This window comes from Pelecanus crispus, chromosome 6 (genome assembly GCF_030463565.1).
Source record: "Pelecanus crispus isolate bPelCri1 chromosome 6, bPelCri1.pri, whole genome shotgun sequence".
Lineage (NCBI taxonomy): Eukaryota > Metazoa > Chordata > Aves > Pelecaniformes > Pelecanidae > Pelecanus > Pelecanus crispus.
Window position 1 is genome coordinate 35,820,811 of NC_134648.1, and position 13,723 is coordinate 35,834,533.

Consider the following 13,723-nt stretch of genomic DNA (forward strand, 5'->3'; position numbering starts at 1 on the left):
AGGAAATGACTGTCGCTGCCCTATATATCAGAAGCAGCTTTTGAACATTTCTGCTTTTCATCCATATTTAATAAAAAAATCACTTCCATTTGAGATTCTCCAAAAGCATGTTTTCTCTGATGCCTCACAGGTAGGAGGGATGGGGAGGAAAATATTTTGATGCTTTCACAGGTTGTGTGATGTATTAAATATCATCTAGATATTGGTGATGCACTATCTTCTAGAGTTTGGTAATGGAAGGCTTTAGAGAAAGGACTGTATTTTCTTTTTGATTCCCTAGTTACGAACATATTGGCAATGTCCAGTGAAGGTTAAAATTATACTGGATCATAGCTGTGTACCCTGTATACAGGCTTTAAGAAGTGATTTCCATACCCTGCTGAAGCAATTAACCATTAGTACGGCCATCGGGCTAGAGAAAGTGGGGCAACAGCAATATGCATTTGGTTGGAAAGCAGCAGTTCTTTTTTCTTCAGGTCTAAATGGCAGCCTTGTCAGACATTTACCTGGCTCCACTGCTTGTATTTACAGCTTAGGAGTGAGCTCAAAGACTCTGGAAATGCTGCAGCTAAATAGCCACCTTCTTAGCACCCTGCCTGGTGCAAAGCTTCCCTGGCACCTGATTAGGAAAACACTGCAGGGGACTCACAGGAACGGGGGCCGGGGTCAGGAGAAAGCGTTAAACCTTTGCATGTAACTTTTCATGTGACCGGGCTGGCGGTCCAGTGACCGTGGGCTCCATTGGCAGGCAGTGGCTTGCGGAGACCTGGGAATTATTATATGGGATTGGGAGAGAATGCCAGCAATGCGCACAGGGCTCGGGGGGGAGGATGAAAGGCAAACGCCACTCAATGAATGAATTCAGAAATATGCATGCAATTTGTGAATGACTTCTTTCCCTTCGCTGAACCTGCACACAGGTTTCTACAGCCACCGGTGAAAGCCTCATGATACTGCCCCACGGCTGAGAAGGTCCGCGCCGACCCCCTTGGCTCTGCCAGCCCCCATGCTGCTCCCCAGCACCCGCCGCCACACGGGCACAGGCCACGTGGCCGTTCCAGGTGAAAGATGCTACCAGCAGCAAGAAGAGCACTGTTTCGGTACGCCATGCACGAAGCTCCTTGCCAGGCACCAGCGAGTGTCCTAAACACAGCTGCCCTCGGGAGGAGAGTGGGGTGCAGCTCTTCTGAATGCGGCAGCTCCCACTGGTGCTGGCAATGCTGTGGGGCCATGATGCACCCACGGCTGAGTGCAAGGGGGAAAAATTAAGGGTTGCTGATTCGGCAATCTGGACCAAGCAGTGCCAGAACAGCCCATCGGCTGGGGGGCAGAGCTCAGGCAGTGTCACCTCTGTCATTGCCGTGGTGGCCGGGGGCTCACCGGCCCGGTGGCTGGCCTCCCCAGGTGGCTGCTGCAGTCAGACAGGGTGTGTGGGCACAAGCTTTGAAAGAGCACGTAGGAAGAGTAACTTGCTGCCTCCCCACAGCGTGTAATTTTGGAAAGATGGGAGCAGGGCATTTGTCGTCTAGAAACGGTGTCCCTGCAGCTCCTCACTTGGCACGGCAGAACCATCTTTTATTATCCTTTGGGGCTATGGCTGCAAACAAAAAATGCTTTCATTTCACTTTGGCGGCAGCTCAGGTTGTGTGTGCTCTGGCTGCTTCCTTAATTACAGTGGTTGTTGACAACTTCTTCTGATAGAGACCCTCTCTTTGAGCAGTCCTCCCACTCCCCCACTTTTTTTTTGCAGTCTGAACACGCAACAAACTGGGACAACGTTCTGTAAAAATAAGCTCACTGTAATGCAGCGATTCCCGCGCCACAGTTATGCTGTGTTCCTCTCTTCTGTCCTCTCAGCTTGTGCTGCTGCTGTTTATTTCCTCTTTCTGGCTATAAGACGTTTTTTTTATTAGTGCTGGATTTCCTGTTGCCCACAGCTGCCCGTACTTTACTCTCTCCAGCTCACTTTGCCGTTCGAATCGGTCTGTAGGTTTGTTATCCCACTGACTGAGGAGCTCTCAGCAAGTTTTGTCGGTGGTTTTATTAAGCAGCACCTGACAAAGAGGGGGACTTGTATGGCAGCTTGGGCATACAAAAAACCCAAACAAACCCAAAGCTGATACGGGGAGCCCTTGCAGGCATAGGAGGGGTCCCTTTTTTATGACTTACTGACGCAGAGATTATGCTTTCTCGGATGGCAGGAACACCTCTTGTTTTGCTTGCACGCACTGCACGACAGGGAGGAAGTCAGCTCTTCGAACTGTACACGGTCTGCAGGTCTGACGGACGAGGGGTTAAAGGTTTGCCATTATGTATATTTCAGACTGTGGGCCACATCCTGGTAGAAACGCCCTGTGGACTTTCCACACGTGAGGTTCATGAATGACTTCCCTGACCTTTTGTGGACATTCAACATCCTCGTAGTAAACACAAAGATTGCTTATACGGAAAGTGAGATCATGAAGGGGGAAAAAAATGTTTTGCTGCTTTGAACGTGATTTCTCTGCTGGAAGGAAGGAGGGGGCATGAACTCTTAACGCTCTGTGTATTAACAGCAAGGCCAGTTGGAAAAGCTCACTCATCTGCACTGGGAGAAGTGCTTCACCTAATTCTCTGTTGTCCAATACTGATTTGGTACTATTTCAAGTGGCAGAGAATAAGGTTGAAGCAGCACCTAATGGTAATATTCTCTCTTTTGTGTTTTACGTGTGAGGGGCTGCCCTAATTTTATCATATTTTCTTTCTGTTTGGTGGGGATTTGTGGCCTGAAAACTGAGTAAGGAGAGTTAAGGGTGAAGTGAACCCCAAAGCATGGAGGCAGCTGTGGCGTGTTTTACCGCAACGCAGCCGTAGCCCTGTCAGGATGTGATCCTTTCAGCTGCTGTTCATGGTGGGCAGTTGCTGGCGGAGAAGCACTGCAGGTGCAGCACCATTAGACACTTTTTCCTTTGTGTCAGATGTTCAAGAGCTGCCCAGGAACATTAAATAGGGAACGGTCTTCTGACATCTTCCAGGTAAGATGGAAACAGGAGATCCTGAGCATTTGAATTATGAAAGATCCCAGTGTGTTACCTGCAAGCCAGTGTTTTAACCCCAGCGTCCTGGCCAAATTCCAGCTCTGCTAATTACATCCTGCCTATGTGAAAATTCCCCTGTGTTTGTACACCGCTTTCTTCCCCGCTTGTTTTCAGCAGCTGCTTGGAGTTGCCAGGCGCGGCGAAGCGCTTGCCATGTTCCACCTCAGGCCTGGCTGCCTTTCAGCGGGGAATGAAATGAGCACTGTGCACAGCATTTGCAGTGAGTCTGGATCCTCTGCAGGGAAGGGTGCTACAGAAGAAGCGTACTCAAGGACCAGTGCTGGGGCCTTGTCACAGAAGGTAACACCATGAAGAGGCCAAAGGCACCAGTCCTGGGGTGCACTGCAGGGTCACAGGAGAGACAGGAGGAGGCTGCTGCACTGTGATCTGATTTTTCTCCCAGCATCTCTCACCTACAAGGGCTGGAATAGCTGGTACACACTGATCTGGTTTTGGGGGCTGACTGAATTCAGGTTTGTTTGCACAGTGGGAGAAGTTCTCAGTCCTGCTTACGCCAGCCACCGTCAATACATTTCCAGCTTTTGCGCATCTGGTTATTGATCGGTGTAGACAAGGGAAGCTAAGGGAAAAGAAATTCAAAACCTTTACATCTATAGATTTGTTTCTTTCTCTTCCACTTCATGACTCATGTGCACATTGCTTTTTGCTCAGCCCTGTTGGGAACAACTCTCTTCAACTGACCATTAATCCCCCTGGTAAAAACCTGACTCATACCACTGGAGTGGAACTGGCTGATGGATTATCCCTCTCTTCAGAAGAGGTGAAAGAGAGGGCTGCAAAAGTAGTTACAGGATTCTGATAACAAGAAGCAGTAAGAAATGCAGGTCACATACAGAAGATTAATGAAATCACATATATTCAATAAAGGAGTGACTTACTGTCTCATCTGTCCAATTTGCTTGTCAGCCAAGTTTTCTCTTTGATTATGGCACTTTTACCACAGTACTGCCTGAATATTATATGGAAGCACATACAAAAATGTTTGAGGTTCCTCCCAATAGTACACCAGCTCCACTGGCAGCAGTGGAGGCAGGACATGCCCAAAGCAGACAGAGCAGTGACTTGCTCCCCACTCCCCCCCTCCGATTTTTTCAACATCTTAATCCCATGGGAGAGCAGCTGTGAGTAGCCTCTCTGTTCCAAGGGGGAAAAACCAAGGTTATCTCAAAGTGTGATGCCAGCATGTTTTCACCATATCCCAGAAGGGGAAGTACAGCAAGCCTCGAAAAGGGAGAGAATGTGTGTTGTCTGTGGTCTAAGACCTGAGTCCTCTTGCCGTGCTGCCCATGTGACTTCAGGCAAGGCACAAGTTTTTTAGTCTCATTAGCCCTGTTTTTAAACTGTATTTAGTACTTGCTTCACAGGGCTGAGAAGAAGAGGATTAAGCTTTAATTCATTAATGTCTGTAAAACATTTTAGAATTTGGATGGAAATTTCCCAGGTAGTGCAGAGAACATTAACAAGCTTATCTCCCTCTCCAACTGCAAATGGTCCTGCAATATGAAAAAAATGAGTGAAACAGTGCTTGCATTTCCGTGTTTATAATAATAAAAAAACCTACCCTCCAGCTTCCCCTCTCTATCCTTCCATGTTTTTTAAAAAAAGGAGAGGCAGCAATGAGAAATTTTAGTCTAACCAGAGTGCAGTTGCTCCCTGGAGACTCAAATGCATCTCAGTGGAATTTTCCCTGCCTACAGCCTTTTGTGCTTCTGAAAGGTCCTGGAACCAGGCATGTGACTGTAAGAGCAAAAAACACTCCTGTGTCTGAGTGCTCCACCAAATATTTACAAGATACCCAGATAAAATGGCTACAAGCAAGTTCAGCAGGGTTTGACTGAACGGCCAGTAGTGCAGCACTGTCAAGAAGAAAATCCAAACTTTAGTTAAAAAGAAATTAAAATTAAATTTTACAAAGGTATCTTCAAACCACAAAACTGGTAAAACTGAAGCTGGAGAATTGCTCTTCCCCAAGGTGAAACGTATTAGCTTTTAAAAGTAGTTTACTGAAATGGAGTAGCTTCCTTGTTGTGATGGAAACTTCCTTGGTAAAGGAGAGCCCAAAGCTGTGTGAGCGGGCATGTAAGTAGATAGCTGCAGAGTAGCCTTCTCCATGGTGGCTGGGAGTGACACGACATCACCTTCCACATCCCATCAGCTTCTCAGTCTCTTGCACTGCCATGGTATGGGTGTGCAGCACTTTTTAACAGGGGCCATGTGCTCCCCAGGAACTCTCTCAACACCCAAAGACTGCCTAGCAAACAGCAGATGGCAACCTGCTCACCTCACCAGTGGCCCCACTGCAGCTGATTTCCTTGCTGGGTTACCTACAGCCACTTCGGCAGGACTCCAGACCTCCCATATTTCTGTATAGGTTACTCTACTTTTCAAGAGGTTGCTCAGGGAGGGCTTTCCCTGTGACTGCAGAGGACATAACCACCTCTGTGCCTGGGAAGATGATGGAACAGATCCTCCTAGAAGATATGCTAAAGCACATGGAGGACAGGGAGGTGATTCGAAACAGCCAGCATGGCTTCACCAAGGGCAAGTCCTGCCTGACCAACCTAGTGGCTTTCTATGAAGGAGTGACTGCACCAGTGGACAAGGGAAAAGCAATGGATGTCACCTATTTGGATTTCTGTAAAGCATTTGACACAGTCCCCCACAACATCCTTCTTTCTAAATTGGGGAGATATGGATTTGATGGGTGGACTCTTTGGTGGATAAGGAATTGGCTGGATGGTCATATCCAGAAGCTGGTGGTCAATGGCTCGATGTCCAAATAGAGACTGGTGACAAGTGGTGTCCCTCAGGGGTCCGTACTGGGACCAGTGCTGTTTAATATCTTCATCAGTGACATAGACAGTGGGATTGAGTGCACCCTCAGCAAGTTTGCAGATGACACTAAGCTGAGTGGTGCAGTTGACACACCAGGAGGACGAGATGTCACCCAAAGGGACCTGGACAAGCTGGAGAGGTGGGCCTGTGTGAAACTCATGAGGTTCAACAAGGCTAAGTGCAGGGTCCTGCACCTGGGATGGGGCAACCCCCAATATCAATACAGGCTGTGGGATGAAGGGATTGAGAGCAGCCCTGTGGACATGGACCTGTTGGAGCAGGTCCAGAGCAGGCCACAAAAATGATCTGAGGGCTGGAGCATCTCTCCTGTGAGGACAGGCTGAGAGAGTTGGGGTTGTTCAGCCTGGAGAAGAGAAGGCTGCAGGAAGACCTTATTGCGGCCTTCCAGTACTTAAAGGGGGCCTATAGGAAGGATGGGGGCAATCTTTTTAGCAAGGCCTGTTGTGACAGGACAAGGAATAATGGTTTTAAACTAAAGAAGAATAGATTTAGAATAGACATAAGGAAGAAATTTTTTACAATGAGGGTGGTGAAGCACTGGAACTGGTTGCCCAGAGAGGTAGTGGAGGCCCCATCCCTAGAAACATTCAAGAACCAGCCTCTCGGGCCTATCGTGACTGTGCATCGGCAGTCGGCGCTAACTGAACCTGTGGCTTTCCCTTAGGGATGTGAGACTTGAGAGCTGGGAACAACCTGATCCTGATCACAGCACAGCCAGCGATGCCTTCAGTGGCCTTGAGCAAGTCATACATTCTCTAAGTCTGTAAGGTGAGTAAATAGTTCTGTGGTTTGCAGTCACTTCAAAAGTACTTTGAAGACAGAGGAAGCTAAGCAGCTGTAATACACACCGATCTTCCCACCTTTTGGCTTGCTACCTCTTCTCCTTCCATTCTGAACTGTCAGAGCCTGGCTATTAGCAACTCTGTTACATCATCTCTGATGATTTTCAAGTGAGGTACAGGAGTAAGAGCTCACTGAACTATTGCTTATTAATCAAGCCAATGAGTGGGTTTATAATTTCTCTTAAAAAGCTGAAGCGAACATTTCACTATGTTACGGGCTGTGGACACCAAGCACTTGTGTGTTTGCCTGTTGGCTCCTCCAGGTTGGTGAGGTGACAGAGTGAATTAGGAAGGCATATGTGGCCTGTGCTTCTTCAGTAGCGTATGTGTTGTTCAGAGGCTTTTATTACTATGTCACTTAAATTAACCTGAACAAAATACAGGATTTTCATAAGTTCAGAGTTAAGTATGGCCCCACACATACAAAGAACAGCACTTGGTTTTAAAGTTAGTCAGTCTTTAAAGAGACAAAAGAAGAATGCTTACTGTCTGCTTCACCGCATTTTTGAAAACCAATGTTGTCATTCATTCATTTCTTAGTGGAGGTTTCATTTGTCCTTTCTATAGATTGGATGTATTGCTCGGAATCTTGAGTGCTTGGTAAAGCAGTATCAAGTAAAGTATCTTTCGAGGCAGTGTTCCTCACTCGTATGGTCTGCAGGGCAGGATTGGTTCCCTCCCAGGTTAAATGTGTTTGATCCTTTCCATCTGAAACACACAATAAAGACAGACACCTCAATGCCAATGTGTCAGAATGAGATCACAAAGTTACCATTTCCTCCAGTGAACAACCACTTGGAAACACATTTAATCCACAAAACAAATCAAGGTAATTAGTTCAGTATGAACTAGTTTCACAGACTTGCTGAATATGGATTGACCAGTATGTAATGATCCTCTTTCTGCTGTCTGCCTGGCTGTCCTTCTAGTTACCAGTGTCCAGACTCTCCTTCTCATTCTGGCTGGCAAAGTTTCTGATGCTACTCTCATGCTCTGGAGCCAAACCTTCAACTAGTCCAGACCCCTCGACCATCCTTTGGCAGAGCTCTCCAAAGGCCCGTGTATACTTGCTGAGGTCCTCTGCATTACCCTGATTTTCCATAAAACCGTTTTTTGGTAGCCAGTGCCTATGAACAGAGAATGGGATGTACAAGAGGACGGACATTCTCCACCACAGCTTATTTTCTACAGTTCAAACACATTTCCTAGAGTTAAACAGTACACAGCTTATACCAATATATTTTCCGACTATTAGCAAATTGCCTTGGATTCAGAGAAAATACTGTGGCTCCACCCTATATGTTTTACTAATACCCAGGCTGAAGGCAGAGCCTGCTTCCTAAGCAGTTGAGCTGCTCCTCTTCTAATCTTAGTCCCAAGTCAGTGCCAAGCTGTACAGTGCTTTGGGATGAAGTTTTCTATGTAAATACAGGATATTATATTACTGTGATTAGATACCTTATGTAGAAAATGGACTGTTGTTTGTGAGAGGAGATATTAAAAACCAAAATGAAAGCCTTCCTGATCAACCTGCAAGCTGATGAAAAGAACATAAACATAAGAAACACACATGGTTATCAGGACCAAAATATCCAAGGTACTAATGAATCTTCAGTCAGATCATGTCATGTACTCATGTTTGCCCCTATAAACTGTGTTGCAAGGTGTCCCAGGCCTATTCAAATATGTACTTCTCTTCTGATCTCTACAGCTGACGCATTGAGACAAGCTCCATTGTAGCACAGGGAGACCTCAGCTGCCTGAAGGACTCTGCACAACAGCCAGTTCATACCTGGGCTGATTACTATTGTTCTGTATCAAAGCTTTGAAGAAAGTCAATAAAGCTGAAAGGAGCAGGGTGAAAGGCAAGGTATTCCATTGCCAACAGGCCATGACATTATTAATATTAACAGAGGTGATATTGTAGGAGAAACACAAGGCTTACATAGGTTGTCAAGGGAAGCTGTGTCTCAGTTTTCTTCCTCCTCTCTAGCTCTGTTTGTTAACTATATGAAAAGCAACTACACTAGAAAAGAGTTGCTCATATAGCTGTCCTGGTATAACTATACTGACAATGACGATAACCCTAATGCAGGTAGAACAAACCCCACTTTTGCCAATATACCTTTGATGAATTCCTCAAGGGAAATAGGCTATACCGACAAAGCACCTCTAAGACTGTTTAAAACAGCTTTGGTATTTACTGCAAGGCATCTACAGCATTGTTTAAAATTACATCCCTACCCAGCTATACTTTTAATGTAGAGCTGGCTGACAACCCAGAAAATGTACAGAAAAATCCTTTTGTGAATTTACTGGGACAGCCTAAAAAGTTGGTGCAGTTGTCTATACTCTGTCTAGCTTTGGGAGCAGGCTGGCAGAAAATGTATCTGGGAATTTGTTTCAATAGAAAGCTTCGAAAGGGAGTAGGTGAGCAAATTCTTTCCAAAGAAACAACTCTTAGCGAACCTTTGGGAACTTTATATTCTTGTCCTACTAAAACAACCAACCAACCAAACCCCCCAAACCCCAAAAGCCCACTCTCTCACCAAGGGAACAGAAAATACCGTCTGTCTTCAAGAAGAATTTGGGCATTCTGTAGTCATGATGTACTAGTCTTATAAGCATTGTGATTCTTAGCCCATCAAAGATAATGTGAAAGATTTTTGTAGTGTAGTATTAGCCAACTACCTTTTTGAGCCTGAGATAACCCAGTAAATATGCATTTTCAATATGCTATCTCTTTTTTACTCACTTGTTTGTTTCTATTAAACCATGACGTTTAAAAAAAGTTACAGGAATTTTGGAAGTCTCTTTAACACCACTGCTTTTTGAACAGCATCACTCAGGAATTCCAGGCCTAATGAGTCTTAGATTTTGTAAAGCAGCTGGCCATAGGTTTCAACTACAGGATACTATAGTTTTTTTCTGGTTTTCAATAAGGTCCATTTCCCACCAAACAGGGTTTGTATAGGAAGCTTAGTTGCAAGTTTAGCTGAAGAATGGTATCACCTGTCCATAATCACAAATTATAAAGCTTAACATAGCTTTTTAGCTCTGTTTTTCTAGAATAACTGCTAGTTACTGATAGGTATTGAACATTTACCATTGATTTTGTGTGGAATAGCATTACCCAGTTGTATCCTTACCTGAAGTAGGCTGATGCTACATAAAACTTCTTAGATTTCTATACAGGCTCTGATTCAGTCTTTTTTTATTTTCTCTGAGTGATTCAACTGGTGGAACTGGCCTAAATGATTATAGGCAAGCACAGGTAACCCTTTCATGGGGCTAGAAGCCATTGCAAAGTTATTTGTAGTGTATGCATGCAAATCAGCTTCAGTTTGAGATAGCCTGGGAGAAGTTTGAGGGGGATTTCCCTGCTTTATGTAATCTATTGTTGCTTCTTAGCTTCCTCTATTCACATGGCCAGGAGGCATAAGCATAACACCGCTGGTAATTTCTCAAACTCAATCTGAAAGCAAAGACAACGTGCTCACTGACCTACAGCAGTCTTGCAGCTTTCGGTAAATCCTCAGACGCTGCCTCAATGATATCTGGAATAAAGGAGGTCTGAAGGAGCAGTGGGGGGAATAACTCAGATGGCAAGGGCTTCACTTACTGGCATACTTTGAAAGTGGTCAGCAGCCAGGAAGATCTACGTACTATCCCTCAGATATAACTCTGGCCTACCCAAAGCTCTAATTTTACATTTCTCGACCCATACAGAGTGCTGCACCTCGCACATGATGTGTGCTGTCAGTTCAGTGTCTGATCAGTGTGGGGCAGTTACGAGACCCCTGCAGATTGGACTGCGAGCACACGGCTGTGGCTGCCTTCCCCAGCCATTGCCATGGGGAGGTGAGGAACAAAACTCATCTTACAATGTGCTCAGGCAGATCTAGTCCCAGTAAAGATACTCACTGAAATGACAGGCCGGACAGGCAGAAGCTTTAAGGCAGGTAGGAGAAACACCCTGCCTGCTAGCAGCCCATGGAGAGCTCTGTGCTGCTAAGGCCAGACTGCTTCTGATACCCAGGTGAGCCTGTTCAGTGCTAGGCTGGGTATCGCTCTCTACCCAGTGCATCGTGCTGTACAGATTGCAGTGTTATTGTTCCAAATTGGAAGATTTATATTCAGCAACTACCCAGATTCTGAGAAACACACTTACCGAAAACCACAGCTAAGGGAAATAGGACAGGTGAAGTAAGCATGATTGGCACTGAGGAGGAAGGAAATCTCCCTGCAGGGCACTGATAAGAGTGTGCTTGATATATACTCTGTTCAATCTGGACAATCCGCAACCAGGAAAACACAGGCTAGCTGAAGGAAATTCAGCTTGGAGGCCCTAGGGACTGAATCAGTCTGTTAAAATGCTTTGTTGGTTTTATTTATCACTACTTAATTAGGATGCTTAACCAACACATTGGAAAGATAGTAACTGTTAAATATTCAACAAGCTAACCTTTCAGTTACAATATGACAATTCTGAATAAAGTTCATGGAAAGCTTGTCCTTCCTAGGTACTCCAACAAAGCCAAAGGGAACTGGACTGGAGCAAAAAAAAAAAAAAAAAAAAAAAGAGCAAAAAAAAAAGTAGGGCACTATTGTGAAGACCTGGTTAAAAATCCAAGTCTTGCCACAGGCTCATTGAATGATCCTGGGCAAGTTGTTTCCTGCCCTGTGCTTCAGTTTTTCCCATCTGTAAAAAGAACACAACAACATTGACCTTTCTTGTAAATCGCTGAGATGAATGGCTAGAAAAGCAGTAACACATATTAATTACTTATTATTTCTGAGGAAGAAAAAGCAAAGAGAAGCAGCCATCAATCTTTCAGGGTTTTCTTGATCCTCATAAAAAATAAAAAAGCACCACGTAACGTGAATTTCACACAACAGAAACTTTTGGCGAGCCACCTTTAAGAAGAAATAGTGGGTGCACAATTAAAAGAAAGAAAAAAGCGGGCAGACACTCAGGAAAACGCTCCAGATGGTGAAACGAGTTAGGCTGCAGAGCAGGCTCCCACAGGAAGCGGTGAAACCCCCATTGTTTGAGACACTTGAAACTGAATTCTTCAAAGTGCTGGTATATATAATACAAGGAACCGTTCTGTGCTGCCTTGAAAGGTAGTGGCGCTGGGATGACCTGTGAGAGCTACACCTACCATTTCTACAATTTTAAGAGGATTCTTGCCATTCTGACTACAAAGGGCTGTTGACTCTCTTTTTATCAATATAGTATCTGAGGAACATCTACTGGGGAGTAACTACATTGTGTTTTTGCAGGAGATAGATTCAGCAACCCTTAACAGATCTTTCACATTCCAACTTCTGAGATTTGAACTTTGTACTTCGAAGAGGGGAAAAAAAGCCCCCTATTCTCTGTTTGAGAATTACAGTGTGCATCTAACAGACTATTTATTTCCTGTATTACAATCTAATGAAAAACTGGGTGGCTTGATTTTTACAAGCAGTGGTTTGCAAAAGAAATACCATTATTTTAATGGAAACCAAATGAGTGATCATTACGTAAATGGCATTATGAGACACAGAACTAATGTTGAAACATTAAATGCTCTGGGTCAAACTCACCAAAATGGGAACTGGCAGCGGCGTGCTGGAACATTGGGGTTTCTCCACACTCAGATACTACTGCAAACATTTCCCGCTGCTGCTAATGCTGGTTCAGCTCCTCTGGAGGTAGCTATGGAGGGAGTCTGACTGCTTCTGTTGTTATTGGCACTTAAAATCTTAAGATCTTCTCCAAAATCCAAATTCAGAGCTTTGGGCCAATTTTATTGATACAACTTGGTTGGACCAGGTAGAAGAAAAAAATTTTTAAAAGGAGCTTAGAATTAGAGTTTTCATACCTTCATTTCCTCTTGGTCTCATACCTGCTGGTATACAAAAAAATTGATTCAGATGGCACACGTGCACTAGTGACCCCGTCTCACTTTATTCACTTGGGCAGGGTGGCCATGGAGCGCTCCTGATCCCCTCTCAGCCCCTCCGGCAGGAGCGCTGGGGGCTAGAGCACCCCAGCACGCTTCGCCTGCTGCCTCTGCACAGGAGGGCTGGCATCGCCTACACGCTGCTGCCGTCCCTGGCCAGAGACACAGCAATTTCCTCAGGAATGAATCACGAACAAAAAACCAAACAAGAGCTATTTAAGAAGTTTTCTTCTCCCCCCGCAACTGCCCTGTCCAGTATCATATTCCTGATGGTTTATTCTTCAAAAATTTAGTCATCTAAAGTTTCAGTGACTCATGTGATGAACCTTCTACCCATTTCCTGGAAAGAGTCCTGCACGTCCTCTACACTTCCCTGCCATTTTCCTCGAGGGTCTCATTCTTGCTACATTTTCATATAGTTCAGCTTTCCTCCAGTTTTGGGGTGGAGGAGGGAGGCAAAAATACCTTGAGCACACCCAAATTTGCAGTGTAACCGGAAAGTGGTGTGGTGAAAGAAACATCTGGAAAACAAAGACGGGCACTGAACCAGAGTCTCTTTTGCAAGTAGCTGCCTCTTGGGCTGAAAGCTGGTAAGAAGAAAAGGAGCTGCTGGAGGAAGAGCTGTGTGGTACAATACGGTCGTGAATTTATCAGGGCTGTACCCTGTAAAATGAAGATGAAAAAGATTTGAAGGCTCTCTCAGATCATTGCTTGGGTGGGTGTGACTCACGCTGGGCAAATGCCACTGATGACAAGTACCCTGACACAAACTATTGAATGAATTGGGCTGGATGGGAACCAAAGTAACCATTTTACATACTTGGGCCAATCTGAAAGACACTTCTGTGCAGAAAACAACTGCTTCCTTTTCCTGATTAAAAAGAAGGTTCAAAAGCTGCTCACAGACAGCTTGAAGGATACTTCAGCAAACTGTGATCTAAGTGGGGTTGTGCTATGGCTACAGCAGACAGCTGCC

The 13,723-nt window shown here is 45.0% G+C and overlaps 1 protein-coding gene across 1 annotated transcript in view; it reads right to left on the reverse strand.

Annotated features, from left to right (window-relative positions):
* Positions 1-7,304: 7,304 nt before the first annotated feature.
* The window catches only part of RAD51B (RAD51 paralog B), a 417,974-nt gene continuing 411,555 nt past the window's right edge, over positions 7,305-13,723 (reverse strand). The window contains exon 10 of the mRNA XM_075712657.1: positions 7,305-7,504. Coding sequence (XP_075568772.1) covers positions 7,326-7,504 — 179 coding nt within the window. The 3' untranslated portion in view covers positions 7,305-7,325. The remainder of the gene's footprint in view (positions 7,505-13,723) is intronic.